The sequence below is a fragment of the Astatotilapia calliptera genome, chromosome 3 (genome assembly GCF_964374335.1).
Source record: "Astatotilapia calliptera chromosome 3, fAstCal68.1, whole genome shotgun sequence".
In the NCBI taxonomy this organism is placed as follows: Eukaryota; Metazoa; Chordata; class Actinopteri; order Cichliformes; family Cichlidae; genus Astatotilapia; species Astatotilapia calliptera.
The window spans coordinates 11,305,379-11,325,714 of NC_137424.1; the positions used below are offsets into that span (position 1 = coordinate 11,305,379).

A 20,336-nucleotide genomic window follows, 5' to 3' on the forward strand; every position below is an offset into this window, starting at 1 on the left:
GTACTGCAGCAGTCTCCATTGAAGGGAGTCAGTGTAACAGTCTACTTGATTCAGGTTCCCAAGTAACTACAGTATCAAAGTCCTTTTATGACAGGAACCTTTCCAGTCAGAAAATCTTTCCCATCCAGGATCTGCTGGACATTGAAGGTGCTGGTGGTCAGGAAGTGCCTTATCTGGGATACATATCCACAACCATCCATTTCCCTGAAAGTGTCATGGGGAAATCAGCTGAAGTTGACACGCTTATTCTTGTAGTTCCTGATCACAGGACAAACATGGAAGTGCCCTTGCTGATAGGGACTAATACCCTGGATATTTTGTATGAAACAGTTGGCTTAGGAAAAGCTCAGCCAAATCATGTCTTACAGGAAAAAAACATCCATCACTCTCCACTGGTGAAGCATCTCTATCACAGGTTCAAAACCCGTCAAGACAATGGCAGAGTGGGGAAAGTGAAGCTGCAGAGCAAAAAGTGCATTACTGTTCCTGCAGGGAAAAAAATGGCCTTGAATGGATATGCAAGGAAGGTCACAACAACATCTGACACAACCCTGATGGTTGAGCCTCTAGAGTCAACCTTACCTGGTGGGCTCTTGTTTTGCAGTTCTGTAATGACACGGCCTTTATGTTCATCATTTAAGGTCCCGGTTCTAGTTAAAAATGACACAGCACATGATATTAAAATACCTGCTGGCCAGGTTATTGCAGAACTCATCCTTCCAAAAGCTGTATCATCCTTGACTGAAAGAACTGTCAAAACTCTGTCAGGTGACCAATATCCGTCGGTTCCAGCTACAGCTGCATGCAACTCTGTATCGGTGTCTGACACAGGAACACTCACCTTTGACTTTGCTGAGTCAAGCTTGTCTGAGGAGTGGAAAGAGAGAATAACAAAGAAATTAAACTCAGTTCCTGAAGTTTTTGCTCTTCATGATCTCGACTATGGCCACACTACTCAGATTAAGCACAGAATTCGACTCTCAGACCCATCTCCATTTAAACAAAGGCCCAGACCCATCCATCCTTCTGACTACGAGGCAGTCAGACTACATTTAAGAGAGCTTCAAGATGCGAACATCATACGTGAGTCAGAGAGCCCCTATGCCTCTCCCATTGTTGTGGTCAAGAAAAGAAATAGCAACATCAGATTATGCGTAGATTATCGCAAACTGAACAGTAAGACCATCAAAGACGCCTACGCTTTGCCCAACATTGAGGAATCTTTCTCGGCTTTGACTGGGTCCAAGTGGTTCTCCATCCTGGATCTGAAATCCGGCTATTATCAAGTGGAAGTCGAGGAAGAAGACAAATGTAAGACTGCTTTCGTGACACCCATGGGATTCTGGGAGTTTAACAGAATGCCCCAAGGAGTGACAAATGCTCCCAGTACCTTTCAGAGAGTCATGGAAAAGTGTATGGGTAGCATGAATTTGAGTGAAGTCTTGGTTTTTCTTGATGATGTCATCGTTTTCTCTGCGACACTTGAGGAGCATGAGGAACGACTGCTGAAGGTCCTCCACAGGATGAAAGAATTTGGTTTAAAGTTGTCGCCAGAGAAATGCCAGTTCTTCAGGACATCTGTCCAATATCTCGGCCATGTTATATCCTCAGAAGGGGTCAAAACAGATCCAGCAAAAATAGCTGCCCTCACTACCTGGCCAAGACCAGCTAACATCAAGGAGCTCAAGTCTTTCCTTGGGTTCGCTGGATATTATAGGAGGTTTATAAAAGACTATTCCAAGATCGCAAGACCCCTTAATGACTTAACAGCTGGTTACCTCCCACCAAAGAGAAAATCCAGTCTGTCTGGCCGAACCCATAAGGTTTCTACAAGTGTGGATCTCAAAAAGCCATTTAATGGCAATTGGACCCCAGCCTGTGAAGACGCTTTTAAGACATTGATTCACAAGCTCACAACAGCCCCTGTTCTTGGGTTTGCCGATCCTAAGAAATATTATATTGTGCATACTGATGCAAGCACCCATGGACTCGGTGCAGCCTTATATCAAGAACAGGAGAGCAAGTTGAGGGTCATTGCCTATGCCAGTAGGGGCCTCTCCAGGTCCGAGCAAAGGTACCCTGCACACAAGCTTGAGTTCTTGTCTCTGAAGTGGGCCGTCACCGAGAAGTTTTTTGACTATCTCTATGGAGCAAAATTTACAGTGGTGACAGACAATAACCCACTCACATATGTCTTAACCTCTGCGAAGTTGGACGCAGTAGGTCATCGTTGGTTGGCAGCTCTTTCCAGTTTTGATTTTGACATCCAGTATAGAGCTGGGAAGAACAACTAAGATGCTGACGGGCTTTCCAGACGTCCGCATCCACATGACTGTGATGCCTCTGATCAGAGTCCTACTGATGAGGAAAATCGCATTGAAAGCTTTATTGCACAGCTCTTACACCGCAACAAAGGGGCCGATTTTCCAACTGAGGCAGTAAAGGCAGTATGCGAGAGACATCAGTGTTCTTCAACTCTCGAGGAGGAGGCAGCGGTGCCATCGCCTGCACGAGTAGAATGTTTGGCTATTGGAACCTCTGCAATACCAGCAGATTTCTGTCAAACTGATGTAGCTGGGTCATGCCCCCTGTCGCAAATGTCTCTTCCCGATTGGGCACGTGAGCAGAAATCAGATCCAGTCGTCAGCAGAGTAATGACTCTTGTACTTGCCGGAAAACGTCTCTCCTACAAGGCAAGACGGCACGAAGACAGAGAAGTTCAGTTAATAACAAGAATAATGGATCAGTTAGTTGTAATGGATGAGGTCTTATACCGAAAACGCATCATTCAAGGGGAACCCATGTATCAGCTCGTTCTTCCGCAAAGTTACAGAGAAGTTGCCCTTGACCAGCTCCACAATGCTGTGGGCCATCTGGGTGTTGATAGGACTCTGGACTTAGTCTGAGCTCGGTTCTATTGGCCCCGCATGACCATCGATGTAAATGACAAGGTCAGGACATGTGAAAGGTGTCTCAGAAGAAAGGCACAAGTTGAAAGGAGTGCTCCTTTGGTAAACATAAAAACTAATCATCCCTTGCAGTTGGTCTGTATGGACTACCTTACATTGGAACCAGATGAGAGAGGGACTAAAAACATCTTGGTCATAACAGACCATTTCACTAAATACGCAGTTGCAGTTCCGACTCCTGATCAAAAAGCAAAGACTGTGGCAAAGGCCTTGTGGAGCAATTTTTTAATCCATTATGGATTTCCTGAGAGGTTGCACAGCGACCAGGGTCGTGATTTTGAGTCTGCCTTGATCAAAGATCTTTGCTCGCTGCTTGGGATAAAAAAGACGAGGACCACGCCCTACCATCCCCGCGGCAATCCTGTCGAGCGGTTCAATAGAACCCTTCTTCAAATGCTAGGGACGCTGGAGGAAGAAGATAAAGTTCGGTGGAGAGATTTTGTGCAGCCTTTAGTACATGCGTACAACTGCACAAGGAATGATACCACAGGTTTCACTCCCTACCAGTTGATGTTTGGCAGACAACCGAGGCTCCCAATCGACATAGCATTTGGCCTATACCCTGAAAGATCCAGCAGCTTCTCTCACTCTGAATATATCAAAAAGTTGAGAGAGAGTCTCTCAGAAAGCTACCAGTTAGCCATTGAGCACAGTCAAAAGAGTGCTTTCCGGAACAAACAGAGGTTTGATAGTAAAGTGCGGGAATCCACCCTTGCCAAGGGAGATAGAGTCCTTTTAAGGAATGTTGCCATCAGGGGAAAGCACAAAATCGCTGATCGGTGGAGCCGAACCGTGTTCACTGTGATCAGACAGATTCAGGACTCGCCTGTTTTTGTGGTGGTGCCTGAAGGAACAGACGGGCCTGAAAGAGTGCTACGCAGAGATCTGCTCTTACCTTGTGGGTTTCTCCCACCCACTGTTGAAGAGACAGCACCCAAAGTAACAGTGTCACGGTCTAAACCTACAAACTCACCACCAGTTGACACATTTGAGACTGATTCTTCAGAAACCAGCAATGAGGAGAGCACTGAAGATGAAGTTGAGTATTACTCTCTTCATTCTCTACCCTGTAACGAGCCCAATGCATTGCAAGATGGACTCCAAGAAGCCGACCAGATTGCAGTCACAGACAGACTGGCTGGAATAAAAGTCCACGAAAAGTCAGCTACAGAAGACATCTTGGGACAGATAGATCAGCTTCACACAGTTGAATCTGAGTTGAGTCCAGAGCTCTCTACTCTGAATCCAGATGCTCACGAATTCCAGCCAGTGACAACCCAGAACGGAGACGATGAGAAGGACCAGGTTCAGGGGTCACCGCTGCATGAGATCAGTTCAGCTGACAGCCAATCTAAAGATCTCTCACGCAGTTTGGGTGATAGTCGTACGTTGATTACAGAAGTGAGCAACAAAATGAAAGTTGTGGAGGAAGAAAGAAAAGGAGAACCAAATCTCTCTAAAGATGTCCCTAATCTTGAAGAGGGTGTGGGACTAAGGAGGTCATCAAGGGAGAGATCAGCTCCAAAGAAGCTAACTTATCCAACGTTGGGAAATCCTTTGGTGACAGTCATGCACTCCATTTTCTCTGGGTTAGACCAAGCTTTCACCCAAGCTTTCACCCTCGACAGTGTACCCAGCATAGATCAACTAATGCCCGGGACTGCTGAAACAGTGTAAAGTTTCACATGCAAGGATGCATGCGGCTTAAGCCAGTGATTTAATGTTTAATGTATGCAGTACTAATTCTATCCAACAGGGGGCAGTGATGGCGCTATAGTTTCCTGCGCTGCGTTATGCGGCAAGAAGAAGAGCTGCAGCGGAGCAGATAGCCAGCAAGCTAGAAGAAGAACACACAGAGCGCATGGAGTACCGAAGAGAATAAAAACCTTTCTTCTAAGTGTTAAGGTTTTTATAGTTATAGACTATTAGGATTTGCTTACCACGCATCCCTTATTTTTTCCCAGTTGTTTTTTACTGTGTTGAGACATAGTGCGAGACACAGTTGCTGGATACTCGATCGGCGATTGGAAGGCGAATCCAGTGGGGTTTTTTCCAGAGACTTATCGCTCCACCCAGGACGGCGAACGAGGATTTTACTCATCTTTGCAGATAAGCACTGGGCTTATTCACACACACACACTACCCGGGTAGTAGAGGTGGGAATCACCATACAACTCGCGATATGATATTATCACAATACTTAACGCACGATATGATATTATTGCGATTTTTAAAAATATTTTGTGATAGTTAAATTCTGCACATAAAGGTAAACTTTATCAATATTCATTTTATCTAATATCAAAGTCTCACACTCAGTCTTTCTCTCATTTCAGTCAGTTTTATTGTTGACAAACTGAATGGTTTGTATTACAGTCTAGTCCAACTTTACTGAATGCAACCATCTGGTACAATTATAGCTATTCTGAACTATGCAATTTATGAAAACTATGCAGCCCATTCAGCAACTGAAGAATTTGAAAGTAAATTTTTTTAAAAAATATAATTTTATATTAAATAAAAAAGTTTTAAACTTAATTAAAATTAAACATGTCTTAAATTAAAATAAGTAAACTGTCATGTTTATTGCTGCCAAAAAAAAAAAGTTAAACACATTTGGACAGTGAAGGAATGTCAGGATTCTTGCTCAGAAAAAGGATCAACATGCTCTGAAGTCAACATGCTCTGACTCCAGAGCATGTTGACTTCAGAGAAAAAATTGTTTGTAACAAAATATCGATTTCTGCTGTCCCTGTATCGATACATTATTAGCAAACAAAATATCACGATACTACACAGTATCGATTTTTTCCCCCACCCCTACCGGGTAGATTGACAAAGTTTTTCTCAGAGCTCTGAATTTATTTTATTATTATTCTTTTTTTACTTCAACACCATAATTTACTTTTTTCCCTTTCCTCACCAAACCAGAGTGGTTGGTGGAGGTAGAACTGTGACAAGAGACATAAATGGACTAATATGGAAACTGAACTGACTGATTGAAGGGGGGATTATATTGGGTTTTTGTCTCATAATTGTTGTTAACATTCTGCATATTATTGAAGTTGCTGATGAGACTGTTATGTGTTGTGTTGTAATAAATGCCATAGAGTGTTCTCTACAAGACAGCATAAGGAAGTGTTCTAGTTTTCTTGTTCCTCTTCTCCTCATTGAAAGTACCTAGAATATCCATGTCCCTAAGTTAATCAATTACGGGATCGATTACATTTCAAACAGTGAGACTCAACGTATGGCCCGTGGCCCACACGCGGCCTGCCCACCTTTCCTGATTCAGAGAGAGGGGACCCTGATTAACTGTGTAGTGTTCTTTCTCACAGTTCTAAGTATCAGACACAACAATGAATAATCCACAGCCGACTGTCTTTAGCAGGTCAAAGGTCACGGCACACAGCAGACAGTGGGAAATATTATAATTCTGATCATTTATCAGCACATATCCATATGTATAAAAACAAAGCTGACACTGTGAGACTTGATCAGAGGTGTGATCATCACAGCAGAGGCCTTTGTGTCAAAGTCACTGAGGATCAAACAGAAACACATGAAGCAGATTTTCCTGTTCTGGCTTTTTATAGCAGATAACCTTCAAAATCTTCTGCAGTCCATCAAAAACTGAAGCAAACCATGAATCAACATGTGAACATGAGCTGATGCTGCTGAAGGGAAGCAAAGTTACAGAGGTTTGATTACAGACACAGCTGAGAGTTTGTAATCTGTCATCATTTTAAAAGGTTTAAATTTCTTCAGTATTGAACAGCAGAAATGAGGCTTTGTTTTCGGAGGCCGACAGCAGTGAACACAACAGCAGACTGGTGCGTAATAAGCAGTGAATAATGCAGGAAACAGATTTTTGACGTTAAACTGTTCTTGAAGTACACTGAGAGAGAGAGAGCTGTGCAGGAAGTAAACGTCAAAGTCAGAGAGAATTCATGACGATGTTCATCAAACGTAAAGCGTAGTTTGGATCTTCTTCTGCTGCTGGTTCAATCAGTTTTGGTTGGAGACAGATGAAACCTGCAGCTTCAGGATCTGTGAGCTGTCCACTTTCAGCCCCGACGGCGTGTCCGTGTACGTGCCGTCGAGTGAACGATCCACGCTCTGTGTTTCCATCTTTGTGTGTTTAGCTGCTCTCATTTACTGTTCTATCTGTTTGCTTGTTGTTGAAATACTTTTGGGAGCTTTAACCTGAGATTCTGGCAAAATACATTTATATTAAAAAACGATTCAGGATTGAATGAATCAACATCGCTTTATTCAAATTAAAACCATTTAAATAGGAAAATCCATTTTTTTTCAGCCGCCTCTAAAGCTGGGTAATGTCAGCTGGTCCATGTGCAGCTGGCTGTGATGCTCAGGGAGCGTCTACAAAGTGCAACACTGAAAGAACATCATCCATGAATATTGAGTAATAAATGGACTCTCATACAGCGAGACTCAAATGCCTTTAAACATCAGCTTATCCTGCTGATCCAAGTCCAACACTGAGTTTGTAAAAACATGTTTGTCAATCATTTTGTTTGGTTTCTGAGGAAAATGATTCAATAACTTGCTGCTAATACACAACATTTCATCATATTTCCTCATAAGCCTCTTTTGTCTGACCATTTGATCCCATTTGAATTTGCAATAAAGGATCCACAGAGTTTGGTGACAATAATGACAGTAGATGTTTGTGTGAAAGTGCTGGAAGCAAATGAGTGTGTGATGTTCTTTCAGTGTTGCACTTTGTAGACGCTCCCTGAGCACTGGTCTCACAGCCAGCTGCACATAGAGACCAGTGTTGTTAGTCCAGGTCAGAAGATGACTTGTTGGAATGAAAATGAGCTTGTAGTTTGTCTGCTTTAATAATGTGACTGGAAAAAGGTGTTGGACTTCAAATATGTCCATTTCTTTCACACTTCACCTTTAAAAGTGAAGCCTTGTGGTTCCTGGAAGGAAAAACACGACTTTTTCAAGTCTTTGTCCTGTTTTTATGAGAAATGTACGACTTTAATGTGAAACATTCAGAGTTTTTTCTCTTGTTGTGTTTGTTTGAAGCTGCTTCCTGTTGGCTTCAGCTGTTTGGAGTTTCCATTTTCTAAACTTCTACATTCTGAACCTTCTTCAGCTCTGAACAGATGATGAAACACTGAATGATTTCAAGCTCACACTGTGTCTAATAAACTTACATCTTTCATTCTTTATACAGATTGTGGGACTGTGGTTTGTCAGAGATCAGCTGTGATTATCTGGCAGCAGCGCTGAAGTCCAACCCCTCCCATCTGAGAGAGCTGGACCTGAGTGACAACAACAAGCTGCAGGATTCAGGAGTGAAGCATCTGTGTGGTTTCCTGGAGAGTCCAGGATGTGGACTTGAAACTCTGAGGTCAGTCAGCATGTTTTAGTTGTGCTGAGATGAATATGATGTGAAAGTTGTGCTGACACTAAACTGCAGACATCAGGCTGATATTATACTGATCCACACTGAGGATCTTCATGGTAAAGTCTGTTTTCTTCTTCTCTGGTTTAGTCCATTGACTGCAGCAGAACAATGTTCACATTTCAAACAGTGAGACTCAACGTATGGCCCGTGGCCCACACGCGGCCTGCCCACCTTTCCTGATTCAGAGAGAGGGGACCCTGATTAACTGTGTAGTGTTCTTCCTCACAGTTCTAAGTATCAGACACAACAATGAATAATCCACAGCTGACTGTCTTTAGCAGGTCAAAGGTCACGGCACACAGCAGACAGTGGGAAATATTATAATTCTGATCATTTATCAGCACATATCCATATGTATAAAAACAAAGCTGACACTGTGAGACTTGATCAGAGGTGTGATCATCACAGCAGAGGCCTTTGTGTCAAAGTCACTGAGGATCAAACAGAAACACATGAAGCAGATTTTCCTGTTCTGGCTTTTTATAGCAGATAACCTTCAAAATCTTCTGCAGTCCATCAAAAACTGAAGCAAACCATGAATCAACATGTGAACATGAGCTGATGCTGCTGAAGGGAAGCAAAGTTACAGAGGTTTGATTACAGACACAGCTGAGAGTTTGTAATCTGTCATCATTTTAAAAGGTTTACATTTCTTCAGTATTGAACAGCAGAAATGAGGCTTTGTTTTCGGAGGCCGACAGCAGTGAACACAACAGCAGACTGGTGCGTAATAAGTAGTGAATAATGCAGGAAACAGATTTTTGAAGGTAAACTGTTCTTGAAGTACACTGAGAGAGAGAGAGAGCTGTGCAGGAAGTAAACGTCAAAGTCAGAGAGAATTCATGACGATGTTCATCAAACGTAAAGCGTAGTTTGGATCTTCTTCTGCTGCTGGTTCAGTCAGTTTTGGTTGGAGACAGATGAAACCTGCAGCTTCAGGATCTGTGAGCTGTCCACTTTCAGCACCGATGGCGTGTCCGTGCACGTGCCGTCGAGTGAACGATCCACGCTCTGTGTTTCCATCTTTGTGTGTTTAGCTGCTCTCATTTACTGTTTTATCTGTTTGCTTGTTGTTGAAATACTTTTGGGAGCTTTAACCTGAGATTCTGGCAAAATACATTTATATTAAAAAACGATTCAGGATTGAATGAATCAACATCGCTTTATTCAAATTAAAACCATTTAAATAGGAAAATCCATTTTTTTACACCCGCCTCTAATGCTGGGTAATGTCAGCTGGTCCATGTGCAGCTGGCTGTGAGGCTCAGGGAGCGTCTACAAAGTGCAACACTGAAAGAACATCATCCATAAATATTGAGTAATAACTGGACTCTCATACAGCGAGACTCAAATGCCTTTAAACATCAGCTTATCCTGCTGATCCAAGTCCAACACTGAGTTTGTAAAAACATGTTTGTCAATCATTTTGTTTGGTTTCTGAGGAAAATGATTCAATAACTTGCTGCTAATACACAACATTTCATCATATTTCCTCATAACCCTCTTTTGTCTGACCATTTGATCCCATTTGAATTTGCAATAAAGGATCCACAGAGTTTGGTGACAATAATGACAGTAGATGTTTGTGTGAAAGTGCTGGAAGCAAATGAGTGTGTGATGTTCTTTCAGTGTTGCACTTTGTAGACGCTCCCTGAGCACTGGTCTCACAGCCAGCTGCACATAGAGACCAGTGTTGTTAGTCCAGGTCAGAAGATGACTTGTTGGAATGAAAATGAGCTTGTAGTTTGTCTGCATTAATAATGTGACTGGAAAAAGGTGTTGGACTTCAAATATGTCCATTTCTTTCACACTTCACCTTTAAAAGTGAAGCCTTGTGGTTCCTGGAAGGAAAAACACGACTTTTTCAAGTCTTTGTCCTGTTTTTATGAGAAATGTACGACTTTAATGTGAAACATTCAGAGTTTTTTCTCTTGTTGTGTTTGTTTGAAGCTGCTTCCTGTTGGCTTCAGCTGTTTGGAGTTTTCATTTTCTAAACTTCTACATTCTGAACCTTCTTCAGCTCTGAACAGATGATGAAACACTGAATGATTTCAAGCTCACACTTTGTCTAATAAACTTACATCTTTCATTCTTTATACAGATTGATCGACTGTGGTTTGTCAGAGATCAGCTGTGATTATCTGGCAGCAGCACTGAAGTCCAACCCCTCCCATCTGAGACAGCTGGAGCTGAGAGGAAACTACAAGCTGCAGGATTCAGGAGTGAAGCATCTGTGTGGTTTCCTGGAGAGTCCAGGATGTGGACTTGAAACTCTGAGGTCAGTCAGCATGTTTTAGTTGTGCTGAGATGAATATGATGTGAAAGTTGTGCTGACACTAAACTGCAGACATCAGGCTGATATTATACTGATCCACACTGAGGATCTTCATGGTAAAGTCTGTCTTCTTCTTCTCTGGCTAGGCTTAGTACACCATTAATCAGTTGTGTTTTACCGTTGCTCTCTGCAGAGTTGATGTCAAGACTTTTAAATCTTCCATAGACAAAACCAGTGAGTACTGAGACTTTGTGTCACATTCATCACTATTTCATCAACAGCATATCACATGAAAGCTCGTTTGTGCTTATTTCATTTTGCAAAAATCTATAAATTATGGGGGGGTTTTAAGGATGTGTTTTTAGGTACTGGTTTTGGTCAAAATATTTTAATACTTTTTAAAATCTTTTTAGTGAGTGAGAAGGCTGCAGCTGAAGAAGATGGTGGGTCCTTAAGGAAGAAAGAGAAATCCCTCACAGACAGTTTGTATTTGATCAGAAAACCACTAAGAAACTAATATGATTGTAAACAGCACCAGTTAGAGTTCCAGGAAATCCTGAATTATTCGATGTTTGTCTCTCATCAGGTTACTCTGAGGTCAGACTGAATCCAGACTCATTAGACACAGAGCTTGATTTGACTAAAGATGACATAAAGGACATTAAGGTGAGAGAAAAGCATGTGCATCTGATTGTCTTGTGATACAAAAAATAGGCCTTCAGCACAGAAATTTTGTCAGGTGTGTTAAAGCACAGGGCAGACAACCAGTCAGGTTTAAGATTCTATGTCATTGTCAGTATGTTACTCGCAGTTTTGAAAGTGTGTACAGATAACACCTGATGTGTACTCTGTGTGCCTAGGGGCACACTCCACTAGCTGTGTGGTCCATCTATGTTTCTACCCTCACCTATGGCCACGAACTGTGGGTAATGACTGAAAGAACGAGGTTGCGAATACAAGCGGCTGAAATGAGCTTCCTCCGAAGGGTGGCTGGCCTCTCCCTTAGAGATAGGGTGAGAGGTTTAGCCATCCGGGAGGGGCTCAGAGTAGAGCCGCTGCTGCTCCACATCGAAAGGAGCCAGCAGAGGTGGTTTGGGCGTCTGACAAGGATGCCCCCTGGGCGCATCATGGGTGAGGTGTTTGGGCATGTCCCACCGGGAGGAGGCCCCGGGGCAGACCAGGACACGCTAGAGAGATTATATCTCTTGGCTCGCCTGGGAACGCCTTGGTGTTCCCCCAGATAAGCTGGAGGAGGTGGCTGGGGAGAGGGAGGTCTGAGCTTCTCTGCTTAGGCTGCTACCCCTGCGGCCCTGGATAAAGCAGAAGAAAATGGATGGATGATGGATGGATGGGTGTACTCTGTATAGTTTGTTCACCGTTTACTTGTTTATTGCTGCTTTAAACAGCTGATGTATTTCCTCTCTGAATTCCAGCCTCCATTAAGCTTCACCCCTCAAGTACAAACTGAATCCACACACATCTCCTACAGGTGCTTCTAATTTCACATTAGGTTGATAACATGTATGTAATGATGTGACAAGACGCGTGATACAGCTGGTGGTGATCAGACCTCAGCTCATACAGGCTGGTTGGAGTGCTTCAGCCCTTCTGTGTCCTACAGGTTCAGGTGTCCTGGTCCAGGTGTGTTCCAGTGTACTCTGACCAGACTAGTGTTTGTTATGGCTCAGGAGGCGGAGCTGTTGTACAGGACTGTCCAATGGGATGGGAGCCTCCTTCAATCAGCTGGAAAAACAGCTGCAGGGCCGCTGTTTAACATCACATGCTCTGAGGATGCAGTCTGGGAGCTCCACCTGCCACACTGTGAAACAAAGGAGGGTGAGCACTGTGCTGTGAAACATCTGTGTTACTGTGTGGTGCTCAGCTAATATGAACTGTTCTTTATCATACAAATAACCACAATGCAGTTTATTTATAATTCAATTCAATTCAATTTTATTTATATAGCGCCAAATCACAACATAAGTCGCCTCAAGGCGCTTCATAGATACAGAGAAAAACCCAACAATCATATGACCCCCTATGAGCAAGCACTTTGGCGACAGTGGGAAGGAAAAACTCCCTTTTAACAGGAAGAAACCTCCGGCAGAACCAGGCTCAGGGAGGGGCGGCCATCTGCTGCGACCAGTTGGGGTGAGAGAAGGAAGACAGGATAAAGACATGCTGTGGAAGAGAGACAGAGGTTAATAACAGATATGATTCAATGTAGAGAGGTCTATTAATACATAGTGAGTGAGAAAGGTGACTGGAAAGGAAAAACTCAATGCATCATGGGAATCCCCCGGCAGCCTACATCTATTGCAGCATAACTAAGGGAGGATTCTGGGTCACCTGGTCCAGCCCTAACTATATGCTTTAGCAAAAAGGAAAGTTTGAAGCCTAATCTTAAAAGTAGAGATAGTGTCTGTCTCCCGAATCCAAACTGGAAGCTGGTTCCACAGAAGAGGGGCCTGAAAACTGAAGGCTCTCCCTCCCATTCTACTTTTAAATACTATAGGAACAACAAGTAGGCCTGCAGAGCGAGAGCGAAGTGCTCTAATAGGGTGATATGGTACTACAAAGTCATTAAGATAAGATGGGGCCTGATTATTTAAGACCTTGTATGTGAGGAGCAGGATTTTGAATTCAATTCTGGATTTAACAGGAAGCCAATGAAGGGAAGCCAAAACAGGAGAAATATGCTCTCTCTTTCTAGTCCATGTCAGGACTCTTGCTGCAGCATTTTGGATTAGCTGAAGGCTTTTCAGTGAGTTTTTTGGACATCCTGATAATAATGAATTACAGTCGTCCAGCCTGGAAGTAATAAATGCATGAATTAGTTTTTCAGCATCACTCTGAGACAGGATATTTCTAATTTTAGAGATGTTGTGCAAATGGAAGAACGCAGTCTTACATATTTGTTTAATATGTGCATTGAAGGACATGTCCTGGTCAAAAATGACTCCAAGGTTCCTCACCGCGTTACTGGAGGCCAAGGTAATGCCATCCAGAGTAAGAATCTGGTTAGATACCATATTTCTAGGCTTTTCAGGGCCGAGTACAATAACCTCAGTTTTATCTGAATTAAGAAGCAGAAAGTTAGCGGCCATCCAGGTCTTTATGTCTTTAAGACATTCCTGCAGTTTAACTAATTGGTGTGTGTTATCTGGCTTCATGGACAGATAGAGCTAGGTGTCATCTGCATAGCAGTGAAAATGTATGCTATGTCTTCTAATGATACTGATAGGTTTGTAGCTTGTACCTATCCGCTGGAACGTTGAAGACAATATAATTACACTGCAAGGCAAGACACAAGTAGGCAAAGTTCTTCATGTTACTCGTGCACGGGAGAGACCGGACAGATGCCGTTCTCTCGTCTGATCCCAGTTGCTCTCGTCCGTTCTCCCGTACCACTTGGGGTTACATGAATATGCATAGGTTCATTAACATATGACGTCTACATACACACAAAGAGTACCTTGCCTGTGTGTGTGTGTGTGTGTGTGTGTGTGTGTGTGTGAGAGAGAGAGAGGTCAAGATATGACCCTGTGAAGAATCCCCAAAGCTGGCGCCAGGACGTCTGGGTCCATCTAACAAAAGGCTCTTATACTTAAACAGATATACGTGTGTTTGCTATACCATAAATCAGCAAAAGAAGATACGACCTCTCCTCTGTAGGGGAGTGAACTCACCCCCCTCTTCATGCTACACAGAGTTGTTACAGACCTCTTAGGATGAGACATTCTTTCAATCTACAAGTAATTATATACTTCTAAGCATATATAAGTAAATATTTCTAAGCATAAATGACAATCAACAATACAAAATCTAACAGATACTGCCTAAGGGAAGCATGTATAATGTAAACAGAATTGGTCCTAGCACTGAACCCTGTGGAACTCCATAATTAACCTCAGTGTGTGAAGAGGACTCTCCATTTACATGCACAAACTGGAGTCTATTAGATAGATATGATACAAACCACTGCAGTGCAGTACCTGTAATACCTACAGCATGTTCTAATCGCTCTAATAGGATATTATGGTCGACAGTATCGAACGCTGCACTAAGTTCTAGCAGGACAAGCACAGAGATGAGTCCACCGTCAGAGGCCATAAGAAGATCATTTGTAACCTTCACTAAAGCTGTTTCTGTGCTGTGATGAACTCTGAAACCTGACTGAAACTCTTCAAATAAACCATTCCTCTGCAGATGATCTGTTAGCTGTTTGACAACTACTCTTTCAAGGATTTTTGATATGAAAGGAAGGTTGGAGATTGGCCTATAATTAGCTAAGACTGCTGGGTCTAGAGATGGCTTTTTGAGTAAAGGTTTAACTACAGCCAGCTTGAAGGCCTGTGGTACATAGCCGATTATTAGAGATAGGTTGATCATATTTAAGATCGAAGAATTAATTAATGGCAGGACTTCTTTGAGCAGTTTTGTAGGAATGGGGTCTAAAAGACACGTTGATGGCTTGGAGGAAGTAATTATTGAAGTTAACTCAGAAAGATCAATTGGAGAAAAAGAGTAACTTAACATCAATGGTACTAAGAGTAACTGTAGATAATATTACATCTGTGGGATGATTACTGGTAATTTTTTCTCTAATGATAAAAAATTTATTTGTGAAGAAGTTCATGAAGTCATTACTAGTTAACGTTAAAGGGATTGTTGGCTCAAAAGAGCTCTGACTTTTTGTCAGCCTGGCTACAATGCTGAAGAGAAACCTGGGGTTGTTCTTCTTTTCTTCAATCAGTGATGAATAGTAAGATGTTCTGGCTTTGCGGAGGGCTTTCTTATAAAGCAGCAAACTATTTCTCCAGGCTAAATGATGATCCTCTAAATTTGTGACACGCCATTTCCTCTCCAGATTACGAGTCATCTGCTTTAGGGTACGTGTTTGAGAATTATACCACGGAGTCAGGTACTTCTGATTAGAGACCTTAGTTTTCACAGGAGCTACAGTATCCAGAGTCGTACGTAGTGAGGAGGTGAAATTATTAACAAGATAATCGACCTCTGTTGGGGTAGCGTTCAGATAGCTGCTCTGCTCTGTGTTGGTACAGGGCATTGAAGATGATAACAGTGGGTGGATTATATTCTTAAACTTAGTTACAGCACTTTCAGAAAGACATCTACTTTGATAAAGTCTACTCTTCACCGCTGTGTAATCATATATTGTAAAAGTAAATGTTATCAGGAAATGATCAGACAGGAGAGGGTTTTCAGGAAACACTGTTAAATGTTCAGTTTCTATGCCATATGTTAAAACAAGATCTAGAGTGTGATTAAAGTGGTGGGTGGGTTCTTTTACATTTTGAGAGAAACCAATTGAGTCTAATAACAGATTAAATGCCATGGTGAGGCTGTCATTTTTAGCATCTACATGGATGTTAAAATCACCCACAATAATTATTTTATCTGAGCTCAGAACTAAATTAGATATAAAGTCTGAGAAATCAGACAGAAACTCTGTGTAAGGCCCAGGTGGACGATAGATGATAACAAGTAAGACTGGTTTCTGAGTTTCACAGCTGGGGTGGACAATGTTAAGCATCAGGCTTTCAAATGAATTACAAACCAAGAACATATATAACTGCACAAACGTGTAACATAACTGATGCCTAGTTCTGAGCTTTATGTAATAAATAATGCAAAAGTTTTGGGCTGTTCACATTTATAACAAAAAAGGATGGAGGTGAACTTGTTTGCAGGAGATGTAATCCTCAGATAAGGTGAGAAGTAAATCTGAACTCTCAGAATGAAAAGCTCTTTCCTTTCACAGCGCTGTGTGTTGATGGCCTGCTGTCTGTTGCCCACATCTCTGATGATGGGATGAGCATCTTGGAGCCGCTGGAGATCACTGCCACCCATGTGGTTGTGAAGGTTCCTCACCTCTCTGGGTGGGGCATCATCTGGGATGATTTTAAGCGGCTCCTGAACATAACAGTAAATGGCCAAGTTCTGCTGTTCTTCCGACCTTCAGAGCCTGCAAGAATCAATGTGTTTCTACTCCAGGAAAATATCCCATTGTCAGAGGTAAATAGTTTCATCATCTTCACTCTGTGGTCCTCTCAGAATCCAAATGATTCTCAGCAGCTTTCTGATAATAAACTAAAGTTATGTACAGGTTTACTGGTCACTCCACTCTGATTACCTGAGACAAAGAGTCAGGCTCCATTTAGCTTTTCTTACCCACATTGTTGACCAATCACTGCTCTTCTTTATTCACTCCCAGTAATGACCCTAAGCTGTGAACATTTGATGTTTGTGACCCATAATGTCAGATCTGACACTTCACTGATAAAAATAAAATCATGGAGCTTTTTTTCTCTGCAAAGCTATTCTATCTCAAGAATGATTGTTTTTGATTCATACTGACACATGATATTCTACACCTGATATGTTTAAATGATCTCTACAGGTGAATAGACTTATTAACGTTACCAGCATAATAAACTGTCCTGTCACTGCAGGTGTCTGCCCAACAACACGATGATGCTGAATACCTCCAGACCCCTGCTGACTGTCTTTTCAGCTTCGGTCAAAGGTACAGTGTCCACTGTGAGCCTGAGAGCAGGATAATACAGCCGAAGGTGAGTCAGCAGTTAGAAACTATATGCTGCTGAAATGAAATGAAAGTCCTGGATAACCCACTCGTCATGAAAATGGCACCTTTCTGTTGTTGTTTAGCAAACACAGTTTCGCTCAAAGTCTGGCCCAAATTACCATCCAACATTTCAAGTTTTCCTGAGTACAAATTCAGGGTTTGTGAGTCTGATAGTCAAAGACCAAGAGGGGAATGAAATCTGGAAATCATCTGTTTGCCTGCCAGGTAAGATTCCTGCCAAATACCAGCAGAAATTACCCTACAAACTTTTTATTTTATATTTTATAAAACTTCAACTGAAATCATACTTCTCTTTTCATCCTCAGTTCAGAGTGCTGTTAAATGTCTATCTTTCTTTGTTCCTTCAGCACCAAGAACAGAAACCTTAATGAGAAATGTCCCAGATGAGTCCGGAGTCCCGGCAGACGAGAGGCTGCTCACAGTTCGCTCACAGTTTATTGACAGAGTGTCTGAACCTGTTTTAAACAAACTTCTGGATAAACTCCTGGAGCAGCATATTATCAATGAGCAGGAGATGGAATCAGTCAGATCACAGCAGAGCAAAGCAGATAAAGCACGAGACGTTATTGACACAGTGCGACGAAAAGGAAGTATAGCCACCTCACTTCTGATCGCTGCTCTCCGTGAGGAGGATCCATGCCTTTTCACAGAGCTGAACTTAAGATAAGACAGATTTCTAATAAATCTCAAAGACCACTGACAGTGTCATTATTGTGATCTTCATGTGTGTGTTGGAAACTGGACTTTAGTTCTTATTAAAACCTGGACTCTGACTAGAAGCTGAGCAGGACATTGGATGGACTGAAGCAGAGTCTGGGACCTCGGTAAGTCTCTGGGCTGCTCATTATTAGTGCACAAACCAGGAAATATGTGAAGCTCCAACCTGTAGATGCTGAACCACATCTACAGGTTGAAGAGCAACACCTCAAGTTATCTGTGACCGGCGTCTGTTTCCAACAATATAACTGAAGCTGTTTTTACCTTTAATGCTGGAATAACATGTTGAATCACATGATCAGTGTTTACAATCTGATTACTGAGGTTCTCGTCTGTGCTAGCTTCTGCTCTGAGCAGCATTTTGTGTTTCTGCCTGTATAAATAAAGTTTTGCTGTTTGCTTTCTTATGCTGGAGTTTGAATTCGTGTTTTTAAACAGTTTGAGCTTCCTGTTCGTGTAACCCGTTCATGTGTTACACCCGTCATTGCGTTGTGTTCTGGCGTGAAAGTAAGAGGCAGGAGACAGCACTTGGGTCTTTGGCTCTTTACTGCACATCTGCAACACAGAAACATGTGTCTGATCTGTGTGTGTCACGCGACTGCCAGTACACCTCTCCTCCGGCCATGCTGAAAGGAGCTGTGCCTGCAGCTTCATTAACACCACAATAATATAATAAATCTAATACAACAAATTGTTTTAAAACATTAACTTAAGCTCTCAAAAACAAAAAGCATAAAATAAATAACATGTCACTGAAAAATCATTAAAAACAACTTATAAGAACAATAAACAAAATAATTCAAAAACAAATAAACAGTCAGATAAATACAATTCAATAACCAGGACCCAATATTCTAGTGCTTATAGTTCAAACATTATACTTCAGTACAATTATATTAATAACCGCCATCCAACAGGCAATACAACACTGTACTTATAAAAACAATAAATGAAAGAGTGCATCTCCAAAACATAAGAACATCTCCATACCTGCAACACAGAAATAAGTGTCTGTTCTGTGTGTGTCACGCGCCTGCCAGTACACCTCTCCTGATGAAGGAAAAAAGAGTGCACGCTGTTAAAAAAACTGCAGTGAATACGCTCACAAGCCTCTAGCGTTCAGGCTAACTTAGCATGCTAGCATTTCAGCTGCGTTCTCAGCTAAAACTAATTAAAAACGTATATTAGCAAACTCTGTCCTCCACAAAACTTATCCCGAACGAGTCTCTTAACGACAAACAAAAATGCGGCGGTTCGGCTGTATTCACATTGCAGCTTGGGGTCTGAACAAACTGAGCAATGTGGCAGTGACTTACCTCCGGCCATGCTGAAAGGAGCTGTGACCGGGGCACACATGCACGCGCCTACGTCACCACGCAGCGCACACACACGAACGCACACAGACTCAGATCACACAGGTAGGAGAGTGAGATGCAAAATGACATATTTAATTTAAAAAAAGGGTGTTTTGGGTGAAATTCAAAAGTATTTAACATAAATGTTACATTCGTCTGATTGACTTGATTTGCGTCTTATATAGGGATGGGTATTGATAAGATTTTAACGATTCCGATTCCATTTTCGATTCTGTTTAACGATTCGATTCTTTATCGATTCTCTTATCGATTCTCTTATCGATTCTCTTATCGATTCTTTTTTTTTTTTTTTTTAAAAAGGAGAACACTAAGGTTGATTAGCTTAGAACTTTGTTTTATATCTTCTCTTTGAACAAGGTAGAAATTTAGGAGTAACATGGCCTTACAAACCCAACAGTGAGATCTTAAGAGATCCAGCCTACGGCTCTTCAATGGGGTGTCACAGGGTCCCCAGGAAAAAAAATTGTAAATGTAAAATAATAAAATAAATATTCTTCTGTAGCAATAACAAAGTATAACATAAATTGTTCTGTAGCAATTACACAAGAATATCCAGTAATGTCCCTGCCTATAATTAAACACATTCACTTACCAAAAATCGGGGGCATCTGCTGTGGCAAATGGGTGCAAGCCTTTGACCACAAACTTAGACACTGCTCGGTGACATTCGTCTATCCTGGCCTGAAAGGAGACGCTACCAGTAGACTGCAGCGAGAACTGCCAGCGAGCGCCAGCCAGTCTGTCTCTCTCATCATGGTCACCTACATGTACAGTAATGGCAGGTCTTGTAATAAGGCAGATTGTGGTAACATAATATGCACTGTTGGTTGATTATTTACCTGCCGCATTAACGGGAGAGGACGTGCAAACGTTAGCGCTGCTGCTGGGTTGAGAGTCACGAGTCCAGAGCGGAATTAAAAACACG

At 42.1% G+C, this 20,336-nt stretch overlaps 2 protein-coding genes across 2 annotated transcripts in view; both read left to right on the forward strand.

The window, feature by feature from the left end:
• LOC113011589 (NACHT, LRR and PYD domains-containing protein 12-like) overlaps nucleotides 1–20,336 on the forward strand; it is a 534,299-nt gene that overhangs the window by 278,163 nt on the left and 235,800 nt on the right. The gene's annotated exons all lie outside the window — the stretch shown is intronic.
• Nucleotides 10,901–18,442, forward strand: LOC145425163 (NACHT, LRR and PYD domains-containing protein 1b allele 2-like). The gene is made up of 9 exons (XM_080298145.1): nucleotides 10,901–10,921; nucleotides 11,101–11,130; nucleotides 11,274–11,353; nucleotides 12,121–12,176; nucleotides 12,309–12,523; nucleotides 16,473–16,726; nucleotides 17,164–17,283; nucleotides 17,381–17,522; nucleotides 17,666–18,442. Coding segments are annotated over exons 1-9 (1,218 nt in total). The 5' UTR covers nucleotides 10,901–10,920; the 3' UTR covers nucleotides 17,986–18,442.

Bases quoted from the DNA above. Each gene is read 5' to 3' on its own strand.
- LOC145425163 (XM_080298145.1), top strand. The intron at 16,727-17,163 runs GTAAATAGTTTC...CTGTCACTGCAG, and splicing joins AAAATATCCCATTGTCAGAG to GTGTCTGCCCAACAACACGA. The intron at 17,284-17,380 runs GTGAGTCAGCAG...GTTGTTGTTTAG, and splicing joins GCAGGATAATACAGCCGAAG to CAAACACAGTTTCGCTCAAA.